Raw genomic sequence first — 26,670 nt, 5'->3', positions numbered from 1 at the left:
TCTGTAGCTGCCGTTTCCCGTGCACTGCGTGTCCACTGGGCACAGCCACCACGCCAGAGAAGTCACCATACGTTACAACAGATGCCCGCCCCCCACAAGCACCCTGGTGAGCGAAAGCACAAGACCATGTGAGCAAGCCAGCTTTTGTGATCACCATCTTTCCTCGGGGACCCAACTCACCTCTCAGGACTGTCAAAAGAAACTCGAGAAAATGTTTGGGTGAAATCACAGTGCCTCTGGGCACAAGCCCAGCAACACAATTCTGAGAACATCAGCACATTTTCAGTCATATCCCACCTCCTACCTGTCCTTGCCACTTCCGTTCTTCAGATTCACGTCTGTGCCATTAGAAACTAGGATTTTCACAAGCCTAAAGGAAACAAACTGAACTGTAGCGAGATAAGTCACTTTGATCACTCAGCACCCACAATAGTCCAGTCAAAAAAGAATAACACAGCATTCAAGATGACTCTTTGCAACAGTTTCTTCTGCACCTTCAGAAGCCAGCTGGTTTTAAAACCAGGCACCATTAAACCAGAAAACCACCTCTTCAATCCAAAAACACAGGCTTTTACCTTTGACACAAGTTGTTGACTAAAATCAAACAAAAGCACATGAAACAAATTGGGCTACCAAAATAATTCACTGTCCTTTGAATGGCCATTTTTTAATATATTCTTAAATGGCAGCATTTAATGAAAAAGCATTTATTTTTTTTCAAATGGCATTTAATTAAGATATAAATGAAAATAAGGTATTTCTATTAATACTTATCTCTGCGTGGAATAGATAATGAGGGTATATCTGTGAAAAGTATATCTTAGCAACCTAGCAGAAAGTTTTCCAGAATATCCCTCTATTTTTTAAAAAGAAAAATTCAAATTCCAATAACCAGTTTTCCAAGAACATAAAAATATATTGCATGTAATTAAATGGCTACCCCTCTTCCTCAACATATGATTTACATTCTCTCCTGCATATTGTATAACTTTATGATTACAACAGCGGGATTTTTAAGCCATCGCATGGTACGGACGGTTTGGGAGACAGAAAAGAAACTGGGTTCATCCATGGCCCTTTTTCCTCCCCCATCCTTATCCTGACCAGAGTCTCTGAATAAAAAAAAAGTTAAATCCCCAAGAGAGATTTAAAAAAAAAAAGAAGAAGAAGAGCCATACCTGGTGTATCCTTTCTGGGCAGCAACCATCAGAGCAGTAAAGCCAAACTTATTGGGAACATCAACCTTAACATGGCTTGGGAAAGACAGAGAGAAGAGATGAGCATGCTCAGTACAGCTACTGCAGAGTCAAAGCCAGTGGTTCTCGTGGGGCTCAGGTGGCTAAAATGACTCATTTTACTGAAAATTCCAATTTCTTTGGGGCCATTAAATCTTTTCTTGTCTTAGGACTGCTAAGAATCTTCTAAACTATATGCCTAATATTCTACAAGATTCAAATGCATAATAAAAGAGAAAACTACTGTAATTTCACTTAAAATATGCACACTTTAGCTCAAAGCCATCGTGCCATCAGATGTAGCACTCTTAGATGAACACGGCTCTTTAAGATAGCGGAGGACAGTATCTTCACTGCTGACTCTCAGCTCCACCGAACATGAGTTTGTATTGGTGGAGACTCGAGCTTTCTCCTTGCCTCCCATCTCACCTACTGGGTAGAGAACAGTCCTGTTCAGGGAAGAAAGCGGAGGTCTTCACGCACATTCTCCAGCACAGCAGCTTTGGCTTTTTGTGGGAACCTTCTCTGAAGAGCTCCAAATTACAGAGCCATAATTCACAAATGACTTGTCTGCTAGGGCACTCAAAACTATTGATTCAAAAAGAACCTAGGTAACATCATCTACTTTTCATGTAGGAGGCAGCTTCAAACGTCTCATCTGCAGCAGCAATATTCACCATTTTCCCTCTAGTGTTATATCAATCTTTTAAATTAGAAAGCAGTTGATTTGGCGATTCCCTCGTTTCATCAGAAATTAGACATGGGCATCTGGGGGTGAAATTTGTCTAAATGCTGTGGCTTATAAGCAAGATACAGAAATCATTTCTGGGAAGAAAATATGATACCCAGCCTTGTAATTTCCTTTTACAATTTCTATTACATGATTACAAAATATAACATTTACATGGGGCTTCACGAGCATCTTTATTAACTATGGTTTATTAACTCACACCAGTCACCTGAGATCCATTTTGGAGGCAGTTTCAAAGGCATGGGAATTTTTAGGAAAACAAAATGAAGCTACTGCATGTATTTCTATGCACTTTATAGGCATGGGGGAAAAAAAAAAAAACTGACAGAGTTCTCTCACCCTCCTTGAAGTATTCGGACAAGCAAATCTTCATCATTCACATTAACAGCCCGATGCAAGTGCTCGCTACTTATGGGCTCTCCTGGAGAAACGAGATGGAAGGCAATCATCCAGAACGTCAAGAAAGGAGATTCCTTCCCACCATCTTCCTCCTGTGGCCTTCGGGGATCATCTCCAGGAAGGCGCTTGGCTATTTCTGTAAGTGTATCTTACATTTCCTACTCAACTGCTTCTTTTACCGAAAAAGACCTTGTTTTCACATGTTAACACAGCATCCAAGATGGCTCTTTGCAACCGTTTCTTCTGCACCTTCAGAAGCCAGCTGGTTTTCACATATTAAGAGAACATTTTGACTGACCTAAAGGCTTGGGACATTTTCAAGTTATAAAGTATTGCTTTGTGAATGTTATTTTGATATTTAGAAATAATCCTGTCAGATTTCATAAGACTTAATAAGTGTCTCCTACAAGCAAGGAAAACCCCAGCAACTGCCACACCACGCTAGTTTCATTGGCCAAAGAGATGTTAAACTATTTTGGGGAAAAAAAAAAAGGACAAAGTGCTTTAACATTCGAAATTAAAATTTTCAGTTCTTCCCAGGAATGTGACACACACGTTGGCCTTGTCTTCTCTGAGCGTGTGGGGTCAGGGGGCTTCTACCCACAGGGAGGTGGGGAGCACCAGGAGAAAACTCAATTAGGGGAGAGAGCTTGCCAAGCAGAGCAGACCCAGGAGTCCAGAAGCCTAAAAGAACAATGGTCCACAGTCGGGGAGGGCATCCTCTGTACAGGGGACATCAGCTCCACAGCAAAGCCAACAGGCAGGCGGGCAGCACAAATAGAGGGAGAGTAAAGGGCTAGGAGAAGCCGCCCATCTTTCTAGGAGTTTCTGGTTTCATTTGTTCCTTATTCTACACCTTCTAATTTTAAAAAGGATCACGATTAGGCTTAAATGAAATAATACCAGTGAAGCACTTGGAATAGCACCTGGCACATCGTAAGTACCCAGCACACGCCTGTTGTTGGGGTGACAGTAGCAGCAGCTGCCATCGTGAGTGGATACAGCCCCACCGCCTCTTAAATTCTCCAAATGTACACCCAGCCCCTCACCCACGCGTGGCAAGCGTTTGAGTTTATAATCCCTGGTCTAAATAACCTCAAAGGTCTCATTCATTCATTCAACAAACCTAAGTAATGTACATACCAAGTCCTGTGCTAGGCTCTGGAGGGTTAGCATGAAAAGAGCTAACCATTAGCTCCCATGCTCCCTTCCACTGTAGTGCCCGCTTTCAGCCCGTTATTATTCTAAACCTGAAAGAAAATATCCACTCCTGCCCCATTCTCCCCCACTGTACCCTACACTGCCTCCTGGGGCTCACCCACCCTCCCTCCTCTTAACCCATCCTCCCCCACTGTACCCTACACTGCCTCCTGGGGCTCACCCACCCTCCCCTCTTATAGTCTGGCCCAGAGAGATCAGCTTGCCTCCCTCTTCCTGCTCCTTATGGTAGAAAATCTCTCTGGGATGCCAGTTCCTGGGCCTAGGAGACACTTTTTCTTTGTGTTTCCTTGGAGGGTTTCAGTGGTGCAAAGTGAGTTGGGCAATGTACAAACTGGGAAAACAGTGAGACAGGAGAATAAAGGGATTTCTCCCAGAATGATCTTTAGCCGATACCTTTTCCTTTCTTTCGTAAAAATAAATTTATGCCAAGTTTAAATTATTTTGAAATAGCAATTTTGTCTGCTAGAGCTTGCCAATCTCTTAGATTTTTTTTTAGCTACATTATACTTCCTTTTCATCATTACATACAATTTTTAGATCAAAAGTGTCAAATAAAAGTCGCACGATAACCTGTCAAAGGCCAAGGCTCACAGCTGTCCCTGGCCTTCTAAGGCAGGTCATGCTGTGCCCAGTGGTTTCACTAGTAGGGCTTAGGAAGGAGGCAGGGTTTTATACCCCAGAGGACATCTGGCAATGTCTGGTGACATCTTTGGGTGCCACAACTAAGGAGATGGTGCACTGGCATCTAGAGGATAGAGGCCAAGGAAGCTGCGAAGCATCCCTGGTGTGCAGGACAGCCCCCCACAACAAGGAACCATCCAGTCCCCAAAGGTCAGTAGTACCAAAGTTGAGAACCCTGGGCTAGATTAATAAGGACTTAAAATCATCATGTGTTTCATCTACACTTTAGATGGATGAACTAAACCCATAGACTGTTTCCCTTTCTGTTGCTAACCAGAAGAGAGTGGTATGTTTATAAAAGTCTTTGTTATCCCATTAATAGGCCCCATGTTCTCCTAATCTCAAACTTCAGCTGCCACTAAAAACATAAAAACAAGTCATTTGGATAAATCACTTATAACAACATATAAAGCTCATTCTATTTCTACTAAGTTGTACAATGTGTAGTATCCTAAATCAAATCCTATGTAGGCTTTTTACACAGTGCTTTTAAAATTCTCCTCCAAACCATAAGACTGGGAGTCAGAAAGGCTAAGTTTTAAAATTCTCCTCCAAACCATAAGACTGGGAGTCAGAAAGGCTAAGTTGTCCAAGGTTGCCCAGTTAGGAGAGGGCAGCATCAGAGCCAAGGCCAAGTCTTCCATGAGGCTCACTCGTTCCCTTTAGTATTTAGTAAATGCTGTAGTACAGACCAATTCACTATACGCTTCCACTCTTACTAAATTCTGCAGACAGATGAACATCTTAAGTAAATGTGATCCTCCCCCAGTGTTAAAAGGAAGGGGATGCCTAAAAATCTTCCAAAAAGTGCTAACTGCTTGAGATGTTAGGGAAAGTTCTAAGGGTGCACCCCCGACCACCTCTCTCCACCGACCCCATCTACTCCACAGCCTCCATCTTACCGAACAGCAAGGCTCTCCCGGGGGGGGCACTTCCCAGCGCATCCTAACCAGGAAGCTCTGCAGCATGCAAAGGTTGGAAAATGAAACAAGTTCACTGCATGCTTATAAGCTACAGGACCACCTGTAGCAAAGACCAGGGCTTTCAGTATCAGGATATAATAAATGTAATGCCAATTCCAGCTTCCACAGGAGGTAATAAGCACTTCGCAGCTTACTCTGAGAACAAAGGGACACCTCACAGGAGAGAGGGGAATCGACATAATTGTTGCTCAGTCCTTGCTTGCTGAGCAGTGACCACCGTTGCAGGGTGTGAGAGCTCTTTCTCAGCGTTAACTCCTCAGCTGTCCTCACGCTACTACCAAGAGTGAAAGGAGGGACTGAGGATTACACTGGAACCTGTGTGAAGCAACAGAGGCACAAAAACGTCTCCATTTACATGAATTTGACAAAGAAACAGAAAAAGACCCTTGTTTGCAGTGCACAGCAATTCTTCCTACTCCCACTATAGGCAGGAGTCCTGAGGAACAGAGAGGAAATTCCAGGGTGAACAGAATGTTCCATTCCTCCCACCCCTGAATCCTTCAAGACTTTGTGGGCCTGGCCCAAGGGAATGCCATCAATAAGTGCAACTGAATATTTTTAAAAGGCTGGCTGTTGCTCTGCAGGTTTGTTTTTCTAGTGTTTACACCCTGAGTGTTGCAATTGCAAATATCAAACTGATCCTGCCTATAGTGAGGATGTAAGCCCATGCGTTCATCTGAGCAGGATGGAACTCACCAGTCAGGCCCAGGTGAGCGGGGACACTGATGAGAAGGGCAGAGCAGGGCAGAGTGGTCTTGAGGAAGCCATCGTTCATATTCTTTAAGAGGGTTATTTAGCTGCAGATGTACCTGCAGATATTATAATATGGTGATAACACCTTTCTTGGTGGAATTTTAAGTCTATTAAAAGCAGTGAATAAATCACGAGCTCATTGGAGAAGATATTTGCCAATTAACAAGTAGCAGCTGTTTTTCTTTATAAGGGCCCAACTGATTAAAATTGTATGCCTCATTTAAGCAAGAATCTCGTGTACTTTACCTGGGGGGAAAAAAAAGGCTGTGCATTCTTTATTCAAACAAAGTGCATGCCTCTGTGATTCATTAAAACACTCTCAAACTGAATGCAAATTATCACCACACAGAAGCATTTGCACTTGCTCTGTATCATGTGCACATTTTCAGTTCTTTGTTTAGCATGATCTGCCTCCTTAGGAGAATCTGCTTTGGATATTACAAATATATAACAATAGCATAAGGGAACTGCAGCCAGCCCGCAGAGCCAAGAGCCTTCCCCAGCTAGGAGGAGGAGGACACCTGATCCTCACCAACCAGTCCAGCCCCCTGGAGCTGAGAAGGCTTCCTGGCTGCAGGCAGTGATGCTATTATCTGGCAGTGAAATGGCCAGGATCACTCCCCCAACACACACACACACACCCCTGGTCACCACCACACACTCATCCTTGCAGGAGGCCTCATCTAATTAGTCATGGAAACCATGGGGCTGTAAGGACAGACGCCTTGCACCAGCTCTCCATGGCTGCCTCTGGAGCCAGCTCAGTGGGAAGAAGGCACATCTGGCCCACAGGCACAGCCTGATATGGTTTGGCTGTGTCCCCACCCAAATCTCATCTTGAATTGTAGCTCCCGTAATTCCCATGTGTCATGAGAGGGACCTGGTGGGACGTAATTGAATCATGGGGGCGGGTCTTTCCCATGCGGTTCTCATGATAGTGAATTAAGTCTCATAAGAGCTGATGGTATTATAAAGGGAAATTCCCCTGCACATGCTCTCTCTTGCCTGCCACCATGAAGACATGCCTTTCCTTCTTCTTTACCTTCCACCATGGTTATGAGGTCTTCCCAGCCATGTGGAACTGTGAGTCCATTAAACCTCTTCCTTTATAAATTACCCAGCCTCAAGTATGTCTTTATTAGTAGCATAAGAACACACTAATAAACAGCCCTTCTTAAAAGAGCTCCAAATGGTATGCCAACCCCATGTAAACTCAGGCCAGGAGGGCCAAAAGCCCCTGCCCCGGCTTTGATGTGCTATTAAGAGGATGCTAGAGACCACCTGAAGCCCACCATGGAAGGCTGCAGAACCAACCATATTCACCCTCACGTGGAAGGTTCGGGTGAACTCTCACTGGCCAGTGGAAAACTAATACATCTCCCAACAAACGTAAATGAAACCTGAGAAAATCAGTGTTTCTTTTCATACTCTTAATTCTGCCACTGGTCCTTAATTTTCACCCATCCATCCATCCATCCATCAAGGATCTTCTTTTTTTAGAGAAAGGGTCCTGGCTCTATTGTCCAGGCTGGAGAGTTCAGTGGTGCCACCATAGCTCACTGCAGCCTTGAACTCCTGGGCTCAAGCGATCCTCCTGCCCAGGCCACAGGCACACACGCTGACTTATTTATTAAGGATCTCCCACAAGCTAAAGATGGCCAACCCACCACCCACCCTTTTGGAGCCCGCAATGTAGGTGGGAGACCAAAAGGTAGACAAACACTTAAGAGAAGATGCAAGAAGTGTTCACAGAGGTGGGGAATACTGCTCTGTACCTGGGGAGGAGGGCGAGCATGTGACAGAGGAGGGGAAAGCTACACGAGGCATCGCCCCCACGTGCTTGCCCATGGAGCAGACTCAGTGAGCACAGCAATGAAGTGAGTGCTCCAGGGAGGAGGGCAGAGGTGGGGGTCTGCGGAGTGGCAGAAGGCCTGTGGGCGGTGGGGACAGCAAGAGGATGGGAGGGAACAGAAAGGTAGCCTGGGACGGCATCCTGGCTGGGGTTGCCCGGAGAGTCTCTGTTCATACGCCTGGCTCCCTTTGCCACCTCTTCCTCCTACCCCTTCTCCTGCACGCCCTCTGCCTTCCTTCAGCACACAGAGCTCACGTTCTGCCGTCTTTGCTTTCTCGTAAGAACCCGAGAGGTAAGTACGTTCCATATGACAGCAAATGTTCTCAGCACTGCCAGATGAAGGAACAAGCCCTCTTTCTTAACCTGAATCCCCAGAGTTGACCATTTCACATCAGAAGTCTCCTCTGAAATTGTGTTTTTCACAGTTAAACTCCCAGTTTGCTAAACTCAGATCCTGTCCCCTAATGCCAGGTCTGCAACTGAAGGTACCACAGCTCACAAGCTGAGTTAACTTTAGTCTACACAAAAATTGTCATGAAGAAATGCCTAAAGGACACAGCTGAAAGCCACAGAAAGCACATACCTCCAAGCCAAATGCTACCTGGACTAAAACGGAAAACAGCTTTACTCGCAAAGGCAGGCTTCCTTCGTGCAGCTGAAAAATTACTCACCTGTGTTTTCAGTGGGTGGGCCGTGGAGGACACTTGTGACCATCCTAATTTTTACCATGTTCTTGCTCAGAGATGGTCCTGGACACAGCATCTTTAAAATGCTTTAAAATACCAACCTCAGAAACAACCTTAAAACTCAGCTGGCTGAAGGGCTCAGAGGTCTCCATGTGGGGCTCTCCCTTGCGGGGTTCTCCATGGATGCAGCAGCACTGTTCATTCTCCCTCACTCACCATGACCCCAGGAATCGGGTTTGTGTATCGAGTTAAGACGCACACCCTGGGGTTGTCTAAAATGGACAAGACGCTGGATGGAGCTGCTTGCCCGAGGACGCTCAGGCAGGCGGCCTGCTTTGCTGCATGGGGACGCTTAGGCTTACCCAGCCCACATCCCTGTGGCCCATTTCCTAAGAAAGGTGACTCTACCCTTTTGTGCTGAATGGCTACTGACAGGACAGTTTTGGCACAAAAATAGATCTCCCAGTTTGTGAAAGCAGAATTAGACTTCCCTGACATTACAAGTTATGGCAAAGGCCCAACTAGTAAATACTGTTGCAGTGTTTAAAAATGGTATCATTCCTGCTTCTGGTAAGGCCGAACAAGAGGCAGAATATTTTCATCTCTAAATTGCTTGTCATTTCCATTGATCTAGAGACAGGTGAGCATGGAGAGGCTGAATACTCACTGGTCGTAGACACTGAGACGAGTGGGCTGTACTCACACTCCCCAGAGGGGCTGGTGACCTTCAGGCGAAATCTGTACAGCGTCCTTGGTTCCAGACCTTCAACAACATGCTTCGTTGCATATCCCCTAGACAGGAGGAGACAAACATGCTGACAACACCAGGTAGCTTAATCTGCACTCTCTGATAAGACACGAGAAGAGCAGGTGGAAGTGATGTTCCTTCTATTTCCAGGACACAGCTGATGGATCCTGCTTTGCTGAACTCCTAGAGAATGAAGGACAAGTCCCCACATGGCACCTCTATCCCTACCCAGCAGGTGCCCTCTGTCCCATAGGGCCTAGTCTGGGGCCTGACACATAGCCAGCATGCCATTTTGTACTTTGGAGAAATAATCACGTTAACTGTGACATTTGTCCTCAAGTGACAAAGTTTTATGTTTGAAAGATAAGACAGGCAGTCAAATTGTATATATGTAATTTTCAAGTGGGGGCCATCTAGTGGTGGGGGCTGTGAGGCTAATACATGGCTGCATAACTATTGCCGGCAAAATACCACTGCAGGGAAAGGACTGAAGAAGTCACATGCAAGATTGCTCGCAGCCCATGAGCAACTTCCAGTAGAGCTGGGAGCTCAGACAGCACACAGAAGACAATGCTAACATCATGCCCCATGGTCAAGTTCATCTTAAGAATGTTTGTGGGAAATGGATGCTGAGCACTTCTGGGATAGAAATCTGATGAGAGACTCACGATGGAAATCCACACACCTCCAGAGGGAAGCAGGACTGAGTCTAAACATTTGCAGCCTGCAAAATGAGCACCAAGAAATGCAGGTAGGTAGTTTGCCTGGCTGCTCAGAAGATGCTGGGACCCAGCGCAAGTGCTAAGATAGGACCCCACCCTCTGCTTGTGAGGCAGGTCCCAGGAGCCTGGCTTTGAGTGGCATGCATTCTACAATATCAGGTCTCCAAAAGTTGACAGAGCTGTACATATTTCCCAATATTACCCAAAACCTCTATGTTACCCATTTCTCCGTTCTGCCAACATTCTTCTTATCTGACTAAACTCCATGTATCCCTTTTCAAATCCTATCTCAAAATTTTTCTTTTCTTCTACTCAAAGGCTTGGTTTTCGAGAGGGGTATGTGTGTCATTTCCAGCTCTTACTTCTTTCCTGCTTCAACACTTAATCCTGTTCTTCTTCTCCTCCCTTGGACCATTCTCCATAGCTCCTTAGATGCCAAGGTTACCACTGTTTCCCTCCAGATTTTTTTTCCTGTCTCTAGTTTTTACTTTTATTCTCAATAGATCCTCCAAAGATACCACAACCATTCTTTGGGATTCACAACTAATTTTTCAAGGATGTTTATGTGCAACTAAATATTTATACATCGATTCCATTCCACACAACTCAACAAGTATATCTAGTGTATCTAGCGCCCATTATTTGCAAGGTGTTGGAACAGGCTGGGATGCAGCCCTGCACCAGCTCAGGGCCAAAATGAACCTGTCAACACTAAGTTGAACCCAACTTCCTACTGATGGGGTGGCAAGAAGAGGGGCAATCAAGGACCGTGAAGAAGGGACAGCTGAGCAAGGGTGAAATGACAGTGCTAGAGTTAGTATCACTAATAAACACCTGAAAACCTGCCTTCAGATCTGGGTCACGTGGGTGAGCTAACACCTCACCTAATCATCAAACAGCCTTGCCCACTCACTCCCAGCCCCCACCGGATTCTTTCCCCCGAAGGATGAGGCACGGCACTAAGTGTGTGGCTAAAGAACAGACCCAACACTTGCCCTAGAGGGAGGAGTATTCCCAAAGGAGAACTCAGAAGGTCTTCTCAGTTCCTTCCGCCAAACTCATCCATCAAACAAGTAATTCCCCCACTGAGGAACAGGCATGGGGCAGGAACAGGTACTTGAGAAACAGGTACAGGGCAGAGGGAGTGAGGTGCCAGGAGAGTGTCCTCTGGTAGAGGTATCTCTGATGTCAAGTGAGAAATGGCATAAAGGACTTCCATGACAGACAGGCAGATGTCTTCCAGGCGGTCTGAGAAAGGACTTCCCAGGAGGGTTGAAAGAACACATAACGCCTGGGAAAGTCAGGTTCTAGGTGCTCTCACTGTGGCGAGAGTCAGGGTGCAGAAGAGTCTGGCACGTCCAGGAAAGAGGTGCCTCCGTGAAATCTGGAGACAACTCTAATATCATAACTCTAACTCTAACATCTAACAGAATCTTTTTTTGAAAACTGAAAAACATTTACAAAGACCTTCTTCACTTGATGTTTCTGTTCTTTGTTAAAATGTGAAATTTCAAGGTAAAATCAAATACTGAACATTCATTGATCCTGTTTTTGCATCACAAAGTTACTTCAGGCACCAAATCTAAATGACTTCTTGGGTGTAGCACCAGCAGAACCAAGAAAAAGACTAAGCACATTAAAGCACCTCTGACCACGTACGTGTCTCTGCCTCCCTGCTCTGTGCGCTGGTGGATTCAGCCTCCTAACCAACATCATCTTTGCTAGAAACACATTTCTATTCACCTAAAAGAAGCCAAATGAGCTGGAAGTCAAGCTGGCCTCCACAGTCGCTACCATCCCTGCAGGAACATGCTCCTCTCCCCACAGAGTTAAGGTCGAGTTCCTCTCCCCTTGAACAGGACGGAAAGTGGTGGAAGTGAATCAGTACAGCTCTGGCTCTGGGTCTTAACATTCCCGGAAGTTTCTGCTTCTCCTTGCTTGGAAGCTGGCCACCATGTAAAGAAGTTCAACTTTCCTGTTGGAGAAAGAGGCCACCTAGTAAGACAGAGTCAGTGGAAGATCCAGACCACAAAGGAGATGAAGAAGCCCAGCCAGCCTCCTATTGTCCTGGCTGTCCCAGCTGATGCATCTCACATGGGTGAAGCCATTTGGTTCTTCCAGCCCCAAGAGAGCTGCAACCGTCAAGACCACATGGCGCAGAAACAAGTCATCAACACTCTAGCCAAATTACAGATCATCAGCAAACACATGACTGTTTCTGCTGCAAGCCGCTCAGTCTGGGGCTGGTTTGTTATGCAGCAGGTAACTGAGATAGTATGTATCAACAAAAAAGAAACTGTAGAAAGACAATGAAGAAACAAAGCCAACGGCATTACAAAAACTTTTCCATCAAGAAACCAAGAAGTAGATAAGTGTTAAAAATCGATATAAATACACTTACCATAAAAGTAAAAGCTCTAAAACCAAGATAAATATTCAGAAAAACCGCCAGAGCTAAAAAGTAATAATTTTTTAAAAACTGAAATGTATCAGCCTGGCACAAAGGAGTCTTATGAGTAGGTAGATTTTGATGTTAAATGAAAATACATCCATGAATACTTAGATATTTGGGTCACAGAAACTGAGCCCTCAACAATGTGTGGCATCTGAAAAGACCTTTGCCTGCAATCCCAGCACTTTGGGAGGCCGAGGCAGGTGGATCACGAGGTCAGGAGATCGAGACCATCCTGGCTAATATGGTGAAACCCCGTCTCTACTAAAAATACAAAAAAACTAGCCGGGCGAGGTGGCGGCACCTGTAGTCCCAGCTACTTGGAAGGCTGAGGCAGGAGAATGGCGTGAACCTGGGAGGCGGAGCTTGCAGTGAGCCGAGATAGCGCCACTGCACTCCAGCCTGGGCAACACAGCGAGACTCCGTCTCAAGAAAAAAAACAAAAACAAAACAAAACAAAACAAAACAAAACAAAAAAAAGAAGTTCAATGAGAATCTAATGGCCAAGCCTCACCGGAATTCAGTGCAAGGTGTCAGAGACTTAGCATAGTATCAGACCAAAACAAAACCAGAAGTGGTCCCAATAAAATCCAATATTGCTAAATATCATAAGGTCACCCTGTAGCAAACAGTACCTCCATAACCCCTGGAAAGGGAAATAACACAACTGTGTTAGAAACCAGATGTTACCGAGCACACTTGTGAAAGGCTGAAGACTCTTGCATCACTAGAGATGGCTCCAAAGAGGACAAAAGACACAGCAGGGACCCAGGACACAACTGCCCCCCAGGGTACTCTACAGTGATGACAATGCAGGCACAGGGAGGACTCACAAGGGCAGTTCATTGAATCCATGGAGAAGCGCAACTTTACCTAGACATGACAGCTGAAAAAATAAATGAATCTTAGAACTATTTCCACAGTAGAGGAAAGTCTACAAAAATGTGAAGCATAGCCTTGTTTTTGTTATCAGTCAACAAGCAAATGTTTGATGCAAGAGCTGAGCAAATATGAAACATAAGAAGCTAAATATTGAAAAGCCCAAAGACTCAGTTACCAGACTTCCCTTTCTTCTCTCCACTCCCTCCTTCAGAACTCCAATCCAGCCTCATGTTGATGACTCTGGAGTCTGTCTCTCGAACCCAGACCCCTTTCCCTGGCCCTTGACATCCCCAACTGCCTCCTTGACATCTTGGCTTGGATGTCTGATAGTTTCAAACTGATCTACTCCACCCACAGTCTTCCCCGTCTCTGTTATTATAGTTGCTCAGGCCAAACCCTGGGTTCCTCCTGTGAAAGGCTGGATTGTTGTTTAGAGACACGAGGTGCCCTCCCCCAGGGATCCTACCTCCTCGCCCTACTGAACTCAGACATGGCTGCATGTCTTGCTTTCAGCAATGAAGTAGACGCAGAAGTGAAGTATGTCATTCTGGGTGGAAGCTTCAAGAAACAGCGTGCCATGCTCTCTCCCCTGCTACAGTGATTGACAATGTTCAGGCAGAGGCTGCTGCATTGGCCTGGGCTGCAGGAGGAGGACAATGCAGGATGGAGCCCTGGCCCAGCCACGGTAGGCATGGTGTGTGGGAGGGAATTGCTGCTGCCATAAGCCACTGAGACTGTGACACTTATGCTTCAGGCAGCATCACTTGGCCTGTGCTGGCTGTCACATATCCCTTGACCATCCTCTCTCTCTCTCTCTCACATCCCACATCCAGTCCACCAGCAAGTTCTTAAATCCATCTTTAAAGCATATCCTGCATCGTCCCACTTTCCACCATTGTGCTGTCTCCCACCTAAACTGTTTCAAAAGCTTCCCCATCAGTCCTCCCTGCTGCTTGCTGCCTGGCCGCCCTACAGCCTGTTCCCAACTCAGCAGCCAGAGGGATCCTTGTAAAACACAAGCCAGATCACGCCTCTTCTCAGCTTCACAATCTCCAGTGGCTTTCCCCGCCTCTCTCAGAGTAAGCCAGAGTTCTCCCAATAACCTTCAAGGCCCAGGCAGTGACCTCTCATGACCCAGCTGCCCTCACCCCCATTACTTTCCTCCTTGTTCCCTCTGCTCCTCAACGCTCCTGGGACCCGCCGAGTATACTTGCACCACCAGGCTTTCTCACCTGCCCTTTGCTCTGTCTGTGAGTTTCTTCCCCCCTATAGTGGCAAGGCTCCAGGTATCCTTGCTTCAGACCTACTCAGAAGTTACCTTCTTAGTGAAGACTTCCCCACCTCTACCCCAGGCCCTCAATTTTTCCTGTGCTGCTGCCCCTTAGTACATATTGCCCGCTGACTACCTATTTTTACTTATGTATCTTATTTATTGTTTGCCTTCCTCATCACGAGGGAGGAATTTTTTCCCCAGTGCCATATCCCCAGCATCTGGAGCAGTGTATGACACATGGCAGACACTCAATAATACACGCTGATGGAATAAATTTAATGCATGGCATGGGCAGCAATGATCACAGGAATTTGGGGCACAGACAGTATCGGGTAGTAAGGAGAACTTCTCAGTGGAGGTAAAATCTGACCAGGGCAGAAGAAAGAATAGGGTGAGGGGGGAAAATCTGTCCAAACAGGGAAAAAAAAATGAACACACATGCAGAAAACATCACGGCATATTCAAAGGACAGTAGGAAATCTGATTGGAGGGTTTGTGCTGAGAAATAAGAGGCAACAAGAAAGGCAGGTGTGGGGAAGCTGTGAAAGGCATTAAATGTTAGTCTAAGGAATTTGGCCTTTATCCTTCAAGCAATGGAGACCCACCAAAGACAATTTGACAAAAGAAAGATTAAAATGGAAATTAGCCCGGCAAGGTAGAACGATGAGGGGGAAAAAAAAAGGAATAAAGTCAACTCCTTCCATGAGAAAATACACTGGGCAGGTGTAGGAGCTGCGGATCCACAAATGAGCTACAGGGAAATGGAGCTTACATCCTGCAGGGGAAACCCCCAGCTAATGAGGGAAAGCACAGACGCAATTCTACAAATGGAGAACTCAGTAACTGACTGGCTGTGAGAAGCCATGGAGGAAAGCCCAAGTCAAAGACAATGTCATTGATTCCAGATAGACTGATGACTGATGGGAACAGAAATTGACAAATCAAGAGGAGGTTCTTAAATCCACAATCCAAATATCAGGTATTCCAGATAATCACTTTTTACAAGAAAAGCATTTGCTAGTTTTAAGGCCATGCAGAGAAACAAATAAGGAAGCAAAAGAGGTCAAGATTAATACAGCCTAATTCTGCCACCTAGCGTCAAGATTTGTACTGTATAATTCTGCGAGAAATGCAGGCATTTCCCCATTGTCCTTAGAGCGGGGACCATAGATGTCACTGCCAGACCCACAATGCCAGGTTGTCTTTGGAGTATGAGTGCGTTCTCCAGCCTGACAGCAACCAGGTCTCTGGGAAGAATGCAGACAACACAGACACACACCTCAGGCTGGAAGCCAGCACACGCAGCTGTGGTTTCTCTAGCTGAGGCTGCCTACCTGGCCACCCAGGAAAGGAACAGCCAATGAAGAAAGAACGATTCAGGATGGCCCCACTCGCCTGCCCAAGCAGAGCTTGTGGTGCTAAGGTGATGGGGGAAAGAAAGATGTCTTTTTCTTTCTCCAGAGAAATGCTTCTTACAATTCATGCTTTTAGATAGAAGCATACTTTCAATGAGTAAAACGACATGATTAAAACAATATTTGACTAGTTAGAACAGAACTATTTTTACATGGTTAACTACATTTCTTATTTTTTTTAAGGTACAGAGAAATTTCTCAAATATCACATACATTATCACTGAGGTAACAGTTGAAGTTGGAGCCTTCATATACAGATTACATATTTCTATATATTTTATATACACATACACACAAACATATCGATCTCTTCATGTCAGCGTTTTGATCACAATGCAAACTTGAGAAAAGGCCAGGAAAGTGACGGGCCTGGTCTGCATCAATGCCAGTATCCTGACTGTGATGCTGCACCATCGCATTCAAAGATGTTACCATAGGGAAATGGGAAAAGGTACAGTCACCCTGTATTATTTCTTACAGCTGGGTATGAATCTATAATTATTTCAAAATTAAAAGTTTACCTAAAAACCGTATTTGTATCTCATTTTTGATATTCCTGAATCACAAAATAGTCATTTTGCATTTTTCAAGTGGTAAATCTATCAAGGGGGAGAAATAAGTCAGAGATGATATGAAGACTGAGAAGAAAAACATAACTTTTTTTTTTTTTTTTTTTTGAGACAGAGTCTCACTCTGTCACCCAGGCTGGAGTGCAGTGGCACAATCATGGCTCACTGCAGCCTCCACCTCCCAGGCTCAAGTGATCCTCCCACCTCAGCCTCCCAGATAGTTGGGACTACAGGCACAAGCCACCACACCTGGCTAACTTTTGGATTTTTTGTAGAGATGGGATTTTGCTATGGTGCCTAGGCTGGTCTTGAACATCCAGGTTCAAGGGATCTGCCCACTTCAGCCTCCCACAGTGCTGAGATTACAGGCATGAGCCACCATGCCTGGCCAAAAATGACTTCTTGGTTACTCCTGGTGGTATTTGTTCATGCAAGAAGCATGTGGAGGGCCTGCTATATAACAGCCAGCACTGTCAAGGAACCGGCTGGAGCGCTAAGCAGGCAGGAGTCTTATTTGTCTCTCGCCGAGTTTAATACTGGGTGGGGAGGCAGGAAATGAACAAATAAAAGAAGTAAACAAGGAACAAGGTAAACAAACTCAGCAAACAAGTAAACAAGTAAAACAAACCCAACAGAGCTAAATGCTATGTGGCATACAAAACAAGGTTCTGAGCTACAGGAGGCCTGCATGGAAGGATGGCTACTTCAAATGGCCTTCTGGGGACGTGGGGTTGTTTCATCTGAGACTGGCATGGTGTGAAGGAACCAGCTGTATGAAAACAGAAGGAAATGCATTCAAGACAACAGCAACAAGCAAGACCCTGTAATGGGAACCGGCTTGGCCTGTCAAGGCTGAGAGGCAGCCAGCATGGTATAAGAGAATTGACAAGGTGACAATGGTATGACATGAGATCAGAGAAGCTGGCCAGGGCAGACCATGCGGGGCCATCCTACGTCAGGGAACACAACAGCCTGATGGGAAGCTCACCTAATTTCATCAAGCTATCGTTTGAGTGTGTCTCTGCATTCTGGATTTTAAATACATATCATTAAAATATTTCAGAAGTCAAAGAAGCTCTCAAAAGGTACAGAGGTTTAATTTCAAAGTTACTGCTAATGCCTATTTTCCAAAAATTGTAATTCATAAAAGAGCATGAATACAAATGATGCTGACTCATTCTTTAATTTGAAATAAGAAGTGGCTTTTTAAAGACAACAGAAATCATTCCAGCTAATCAGGAAGTCAAGGCAAAGTGGCAAGCAATTCAACACTGCACCTACGTATAAATGATACCGTAAGAGTGCATTTTGGGGTCTTCTTCTTCAATCGAGAACCTGAACCACTGCTCCTGAGGTCCTTGGCGTTTGGCTTTCTTTTCCAGATCCCAGTATAATTCAATGCTGTGATGAGTCACTTTGCCCACGACAGGTGGATGAGGCTTTGAGGGTGGCGTGATTTCTAAAAAAAAGAATGATACCGAATTTCAGGATCCAGTTTCCATAAGGAAGAGAGACCAGTCGAGTGGACTACAGCTGCTTGGTGATCGAGCTATTTTTCTGAGCATAAGGCACACATATGAGCATACCTCCCTGTTGCTTAAAGAACCCCTGAAAAGCTCAATACACAAAATTCAGCCCATGTGTGAGCTACCACAGTCTTCAACAAGCATGTATTGTACCATGCCCATCAATATCATGCCACCCACTGACCCTTCCAAAGGGATGCTTAACTTATCAAACTAATGAGGTTGTACTTGACCTGCTGGAACACAGTTTGCTTCTATTAATCCTTCACTGACTGGCTAACAAAGCCAAGAGATGAATGCTCTATCTGATTCAAATATCTGGAACATAGATGACAAAGGGTTGACATCTATGCTGTATAAACAGTCCTCAGAAACTAACCAAGAATAAGGGCCCAAAGTTAGTAACAAACCTAGCAAAAGATGAGCAGCACACAAAAGAGCAAAAACAAATTGCCAAGGTGATATCTGGAAAGATGCTCATATCCCCTAGTGCTCACAGAAATTGGTAACAATGGGGTATAACTTGATATCCAGTCAGAAACTGAAACATTTCATAACTTTCAGAAGTCACAAGATAGGGAGAGGATATTCTCATGTGCTGGTTGTAGGGAAATATGAATTGCGGCCTTTTTAGAGGGCAATACGGAAGCATCTATTAAAATTAAAAATACACATGTCCCCCTGTCCCACCATCCACCCTTCTGCAGAAATCAGAGCATAAATACACACGAGAGTGAGTGGCCAAGATGGCTGACTAGAAGCAGCTGGTGTACCTGGCTCTCATGGAGAGAAACAGAAGGAGCAAGTGAATACAACACCTTCAACTGAAACAGCCAGGTACTCGCACTGGGACTAATCAAGGAAACAACTTGACCCACAGAGAACAAATCAAAGCAAGACAGGACGATGGCCCACCAGGGGGCAACACGGAGCCAGGGGATCCTCCCCTGCCCAGGGAAGCAGTGACTGAATGGGCGACCCAGAAACCACACTTCTCCCATGGATCTCTGCAAACCTCAGGTTAGGAGATCTCCATGCAAACCTCTCTCTACCAGGGCCTTCCGTCTTCAGTCTGACAGAGCTGCGGGGAGTCTTGGCAGAGCAGCCGCTCAGGCATGCGTGGAGACCCTGGAGCCTTAGCTACTCAGGCTTTGGAGCAAAAGTAGCCGTAGCTCTGGCAAAGTGAGAGGTGAGACTCCCGTACATACCCTTAGGAAAGATGATGAATCCAGGGGGCTGCGCAGCAACAGCCCGCAGGCCCCACTTCCAATGCACCTCACGAGATGAGACCCCACTGGCTTAGAATTTCAGCCAGCTTCCAGTAGTGGCATTGCACCTCCCTCAGAAGGAGCTCCCAGGGAGAGGGACACGCCACCAGCTTTGCTGTTTGGGCACCTTAGCCATTCCAGCCTTCAGGCTTTGGAGAGTCTGAGCCAACACAGGGCAGAAGGGATCCCCCCATACAGCATAGCTGCTCTACTGAAACGTGGCCAGACGGCTGCTTTAAGCAGGTACCTATCCCGTTCCCTCAATGGGCAGAACCTTCCAACTGGGGCCTCCAGCCACCCCTGCCCAAGCTGTCCATCTGACAGATGGACGTTGAATTTCCCCTGGGATGGCACTCCCAGAGGGAGAGGTGGGCCACCATCTTTGCTGTTCAGGTGCCTTAGTCGTTCCAGCCTTTGGGCCTCATAGTATCCGAGGCGATCAGGGGCTGAAGCGGACCCCTAGCACAGCACAACTGCTCTACCGAAACGTGGCCAGACTGCTTTAAGTGGGTCCCAATCCCGTTCCTCCTCACCAGCTGGGACCTCCCAACCAGGGTCTCCAGCCACTTCCTACAGGTACCTTTGGCCCGACACCAGGTCCATACCTCCCTGGGACGAAGCTCCCAGAGGGAGGGACAGGCTGCCATCTTTGCTTTTTCTCAGCCTTCGCTGGTGACACCTCCAGGTTCTGGAAAATCTGAGGTGACTAGGGACTGGAGCAGGCCCCAAGCATACCACAGCAGCCCTATGGAAAAGTGGCCGGACTGTTCCATGGGGGCCTGTTCCCATATCTCCTCACTGGACAGGTCCTCCAGGCCTGGGCCTCCAGCCACCACTGCCAGAGCTATGGAGCCAGTACCAACTCAGCAACTCCTTGAACAGAGCCTCCAGGGGCAACTGAGAGCCTCTCTCCCACTACTTCAGCAGTGGAACTGCCCTTGCCACCCTCAAACTAACAAAGGAGCAAAGACTCTAAGAGTGTCTTATCTACACCTCCAATAAGCTACAGTCGACCCCAGGAGAGGCAGCCAGTCCGTCTCCCACAGGTTCCACACCTCCGCTCCCCCGCATGGCTCATCAGCAGACAGGGAACCCCTGGCTTGGGCACACAGCACAAACCCTCCATCTTGGGCTGACTGCACTGAGTGATTGCTGACCCACGTCTCTCTGAGGTGGAGCCCCCAGGAGTCAAGCAAATGACCCCTGGCCACAACCCCTGCTAAGATCTCTTCCTGTGCTGCCTCTAAGCTGGGGAAGGAACATAAACACTGAGATCACCCCAGAACTGCAGTGGGCATTCCAGGAGTGCCAAGGAGCGCCAGCACTCAAGTGGGAGAGGAACGCACAGTTTCAGAGCACTAGAAAGGGAACACGGCGGAAACTGAGGAAACAGGAGAGTCACACAACCAAGCAAGAGTCTAGCAACTGACCAGTACACCTAAGTGCCACCTAGTGGATCACACCCCAAAGCTTCAACACCAAAAATGCCTCATTAACATACCCCCCTCTGAAACCAGAGACAACAAGTAAGCTTCAAATAAAGACCCTACACAAAGCATCAGCCCAGTGAAAACATCCAGAAAAGAAGTCTGCTGACTGTGCTCAATCTACATTAAAGGAACGCCCACACACAGAGATGAGAAAGAACCAGCAAGAACTCTGGTAACATTCAGATGACCAGAGTGTCATATGTCCTCCAAATGGCCACACCAGTTCTCCAACAAGAGTTCTTACCCAGGCAGAACTGGCTGGAATAAAGGAAACAGAATTCAGAACATGGATAGGAACAAAGATCACTGAGATTCAGGAGGATGGTGAAACCCAATCTAAGGAAAAGAAGAATCACAAGAAAATGATACAGGAGCTGAAGGATAGAATAGTCAGCATAAAAAAACTAATGGGTCTGACAGAGTCGAATAATATAAAAATTTTACGATCGGTTGTGGTAGCTCACTCCTGTAATCCCAGCACTTTTGGAGGCTGAGGCAGGTGGATTGCCTGAGGTCAGGAGCTCGAGGCCAGCCTGGTCAACATGGTGAAACCCCATCTCTACTAAAAATACAAAAATTAGCCGGGTATGGTGGCAGGCACCTGTAGTCCCAGCTACTCGGGAGGCTGAGGCAGGAGAATTGCTTGAACCTGGGAGGCGGAGGTTGCAGTGAGCCAAGATTACGCCACTGCACTCCAGCCTGGGTGACAGAGTGAGAGACTGTCTCAAAAACAAAAACAAAAAAGAATTTTACAATGCAATCACAAGTATTAACAGCAGAATAAACCTAACTGAGGAAAGAATCTCAGAACTTGAAGACTGGTTCTCTGAAATAGGTCAGGCAAAAATGAAAAAAAATTTTAAAAAAAGGAATGGATAAAACCTCTGAGAAGAATGGGATTATATAAAGAAGCCAAATCTACAAATCACTGGCATCCCTGAAAGGGAGAAGAAGAAAGCAAACAACTTGGAAAATTCCAAGATACCATCCATGAAAACTTCCCTAACCTTGTTAGGGGGGCCAACAGTCAAATTCAGGAAATACGGGGAACTCCTGCAAGATTCTACACAAGAAGATCATCTCCAAGACAGATAATTGTCAGGTTTTCCAAGGTTGAAATGAAAGAATGTGAAAGGCAGCGAGAGAGAAAGGGCAGGTTACCTACAAAGGGATCCTCATTAGGCTAATAGTGGACCTCTCAGCTGAAACCCTATAAGCCAGAAGAGATTAGAGGCCTATTTTCAACATTATTTTTTTTAAAAAATCTTCAACGAATAATTTCATATCCTGTTAAACTAAGCTTCCTAAGTAAAGAAGAAACAAGATCCTTCTCAGATAAGCAAATGCTGAGGAACTTCATCACTAGACCTGCCTTATAAGAGATCTTGGAAGGAACAGTAAATATAGAAAGACTGCCACCAGCTAATACGAAAATCCACTTAAACACACAGACCAGTGTCACTGTAAAGCAACCACACAAACAAGCCAACATAATAACCAGCTAGTGACAGGATCAATGACAGCAGCAGCTAATGACAGGATCAATGACAGGATCAAACAGCACAATGGCAGGATCAAATCCACACATATCAATACTAATCTTGAATGTCAACAGGCTAAATGCCCCACTTAAAAGGCATGGAATGGGAGAAAATGTGTGCAAACTATGTATCTGACAAAGGTCGAATATCCAGCATCTATAAAGAACTTAAACACATTTACAAGAGAAAAATAACCCCATTAAAAATTGAGCAAAGGACATAAATAGACACTTCTCTAAAGACGACATACATGTGGCCAACAAGCACATGAAAAAAAAAGATCAATATCACTGATCATTTGAGAAATGTGAATCAAAACCACAAAGAGATGCCATCTCACACCAGTCAGAATGGCTATCATTAAAAAGTCAAAAAATAACAGATGCTGGCAAGGTCACAAAGGGAACCCTTATACACTGTTGGTGGGATAAATTTGTTCAACCATTGTGGAAAGCAGTATGGCAATGCCACAAAGAGCTAAAAGCAGAACTACCATTTGACCCCGCAATCCCATTACTGGGTATATACCCAGAGGAATATAAAGCATTCTACCATAAACACACATGCACCTGAATGTTCACTGCAGGACTATTCACAATAGCAAAGACATGGAATCAACCTAAATGCCCATTGATGACAGACTGGATTAAAAAAATGCGGTACATATACACCATGAAATATTATGCAGCCATAAAAAAGAATGAGATCATGTCTTGTGCATGAACATGGATGGTTCTGGAGGCTATCATCTTTAGCAAACTAATGCAGGAACAGAAAATCAAATACCGCATGTTCTCTAAGAGGAGGCTAAATGAGAAGAACTTATGAACACAAAGAAGGAAACAACAGACACTGGGGTCTCCTTGAAGGGGGAGGGTGAGAGGAGCAGAAAAGGAAACTATTGGGTATTGAGCTTAATACCTGGGGTGATGTAATACTATGTACAACAAACTCCTGTGATGCATGTTTATCTGTGTGACAAACCTTCACACATACCCCCCAAAACTAAAATAAAAATTAAAAAAATTAAAATGGATACAGAGACACATACATAAGGACATTACTACAGTTTTCAGCAGTTTACAGCAAAACAAAAAAAGATGACCCATTTATAAGGGAATGGACAAATAAGTTATTCTATGTCCATAAAGTGGAACATTATACACCCTGTGAAAAATGAATTTGTTCTATACTAGGTGCTTTGAAAGGACCTCCACTAAGTATTGTTGGGTAAGAAATCAAGGTGCAAAGAAAAACACAGAATATCCCATTTTTGTCAAAGGTAACAAGGGGTAGAGTGTATACCAAGCTGGTTAGCATGCAATTTTTCTATGTTCGTTTTGTCTCCCCTGCTACACTTTACTCAATGCTTCTTGAGTCTCAAATATATCACAGATCTACTGCATTGTTCATTTAAAAAGAAAGGATCTTGTATTTCGCTTGAGCCAATGTCCCAAGTAGCTGACCGGCCACCCTCTGAAGACCCAGGGGTCCTCCTGTGGTGCAGTCCCACTGAGAAAGACCGGGCTGCCCTGGTCTTGCCCACCCCAGGCCAGTGGGGCACACAGCCAACAATTTCACTTACACGAAGATCCCAGAGATATGCTAGGAGGCAGCCTGCAAGCTCATTTTCCCAACTTTATTTTCCAAATGTTTATAGAGAGCTTGATGAAATCGGATAAACCCAGGTTTGAATATGTTCTCTGAAACTGAGTTAAAAAGACCACAAAGTGTTTCGTGATAATTAAGTTAAAAAGTATCTAAATAAATGATGGCATATTTCCTACAGTAAAATCCTAACAACTAAAAGAAATTAGCTGTATGAGTTTTTTATACGCCTGCATCAACATAGATCAATTCAAAATGAATGGGTGGAAAACATGGGTTGCAAAAGGACACACTACATGATTACAACACACACAAAACACTACATGTTGTTTATGAATGCACAGATATGTAGTAAAATTAAAAAGCTGATGGGAAGAACACACGCCACCTCAACAACATGAGGGAAGGGATGGGGGCATGATGGGCAGGAGGAGGGTCTTGCCAGTATATTTGTAAGGTTTTATTTCTTCATGAAAAGACTTTAGGACACATATGGCAAAATGTTAACATCTTAAACCAAATGGTACATTGAGTACATTACCATTTGAAATAATTTTGATGTTTAAAATATTAGTTTTTGAAAACTATAAAAATCAACGATATATATTACCGTTTCGGGCCTCTTGGTTTTCTCAGAGAAACCAATTTCAGGGTTCTAGATACTGAGGGATACATGTAGAAGAAGGAACTACTGAGCCAGACACTGACCTCTTACTGTGAGTCATCTCACTGAATCCCAGCAATTCTGGCTGATGGATGTCACGATGACTCACATCTTCACGTCCTTGTATCATGACATCAGTGTTGAACAACTCATGTTTTTCCCAGCCCACTAAAACCAAACACCAGGAATGACAGACTGTTACGGATTACCCCCAAAATAACCAGAAGCCAACAAGCATTTCAATTCCAAAGACATCTAGCCTAGAATCCTACTAGAGATCAGAAAAGGCAAGCATATCTAAATTAATGTCAAATTTCAACGCAGTTCACCATGAAGTTGTATGAGGAGTAAAAAGATAACAGTCCCAGAGACCCAAGAGTTTCTTATGGCTTGCTCTTTACTGATCACTGATCTAGGTATATAATGAGAGATCTCCATTAGTGAGCATGCCACCAGCCACAGGTGGCCCACTGCCACCAGAGCTGGCCACGGGCCCACTTCCAGCTGCTACTAATGATGGAGCCAAAACCCTCACTGCTAGCCATCACCCCCCTCCAGATCTGGTACAGAGCCCAGAAAAGGTGGGTGTGGTGCTTGGAAAGTTGGTTCATGTTTGTGTGTGTGTTGGGGGCAGGTAGTGATCCAAATGTAATGGCAGCATGGTCTCTCCAAGGAAGCCTTAGGGGTGAGTGACGCCTCAGTGAACACATACACGTCAGCAATGGACCAGCTGCTGCCAAGTCACACAACTATGCAACACGTTGCTCACACAGAAATGCCAATGGTTAGTGTAGAGCCCATTGATAATGTTCCTGCATCTTCTTTACTTTCATACAAAACTCATCAAGATGCAACTCTCCACTTAGGCAAGAGTTGCTTTTTGCAAAAAGTTATTATTGCCAGATAGGACCTGGATGGTCAGGTCATGAATGAATGACCTCATCAGGTAAGAGCTATTTTTAGGATGCCAAAAAATAGTGGATGGGGCCCAATTTGTTTTGCTTTGTTTCTTAGCCAACCTACAGTAATTTGACAGGTGTACTCTAATCCTTACAATATTATACCCATATACTTTCTATTTTCTCTTTGATAAAAATTCTGGTGTTTTTGTCATCATCTGCTAATATACGTGTTTTTAGGATCCTAAAATATGTACATTTACAGGTCACCAGCAGAGTGCAAACATTACTATGACAATGGACCAGAGGCCCAGGGCGGCACTGAGCCTTGGTAAGAGCCGACGGAAGTGGCAGGTCACAAGCCCAGTTGCTGAGAGGAGAACTGCAATGCAGCAACACTTATATGACACTTAATTTGGGTCATGCACTAGTGTGGATGCTTTATTTATTCATTTAACTTTCACCACATTTAACTTCAACTCTATATGCTGTAAGGATTTTTATTATCTCCCTTATAAACAATCTGAGGCACAGAGAGGTTACATAACCTGCCCAAGGTCACACAGAAATAACTGGTAGAACCAGGATCAAAATGAAGATAATCTGGCTCAGGAGTCCCTTACTTTTAGCCCTGTAGCATACTGCCTCTTAAGAGTAGAGATATAAAATGTAGACCAGGGGTGAAAAATCGACTATTAGTTCGTTCTCCAGATTTCCTTATTCATTTTAAATCAGGTCTAGCTCATGAACTGGCTTGAACCCCAAGGAAATTTCTAAATGATCAAGAAAACTCGGTAAGAAAAAGTGAGACAATGCAAATCAGGTAATTGTTTGAATAAAGTATAGAGATGCTGTGTGCAAGCGGAAGAAGATACGGCAGCTTATCCTAGCACCGAGGTCAGGGAGGCTGCTGACCTTCAGGAGCCCAGTCCATGAAAGGAAAGACGGTGTAAAAAGCCCACAGCAACCAGTCATGGAAACCAAAAAGGCAGAGAGTTTGGCTGACGTTTACTTGCAGACACTATGGGCATAGGTAGGAAGCCAGTCCAACG

The 26,670-nt window shown here is 45.0% G+C and overlaps 1 protein-coding gene across 8 annotated transcripts in view; it reads right to left on the bottom strand.

Moving 5' to 3' along the window:
• FANK1 (fibronectin type III and ankyrin repeat domains 1) overlaps window positions 1-26,670 on the bottom strand; it is a 121,686-nt gene that overhangs the window by 13,261 nt on the left and 81,755 nt on the right. For 6 of the 8 annotated variants that reach the window (XM_050803770.1, XM_050803765.1, XM_050803766.1 and 3 more), the window contains 5 exons: window positions 17,904-18,081; window positions 9,229-9,353; window positions 2,326-2,407; window positions 1,179-1,253; window positions 305-370 (listed from right to left, as the gene is read on the bottom strand). In XM_050803770.1, the coding sequence (XP_050659727.1) occupies window positions 305-370; window positions 1,179-1,253; window positions 2,326-2,407; window positions 9,229-9,353; window positions 17,904-18,081 (526 nt within the window). Of the gene's footprint in view, window positions 1-304; window positions 371-1,178; window positions 1,254-2,325; window positions 2,408-8,546; window positions 8,625-9,228; window positions 9,354-17,903; window positions 18,082-24,763; window positions 24,783-26,670 lie in introns of those variants that run through there. The other 2 variants (XM_050803772.1, XM_050803769.1) reach the window with 2 other exon arrangements.

The sequence above is a fragment of the Macaca thibetana genome, chromosome 9 (genome assembly GCF_024542745.1).
Source record: "Macaca thibetana thibetana isolate TM-01 chromosome 9, ASM2454274v1, whole genome shotgun sequence".
Taxonomy (NCBI): domain Eukaryota; kingdom Metazoa; phylum Chordata; class Mammalia; order Primates; family Cercopithecidae; genus Macaca; species Macaca thibetana.
The sequence above is the reverse complement of the archived record's forward strand: the minus strand, read 5'-3'. Positions and strand labels throughout refer to the sequence as shown.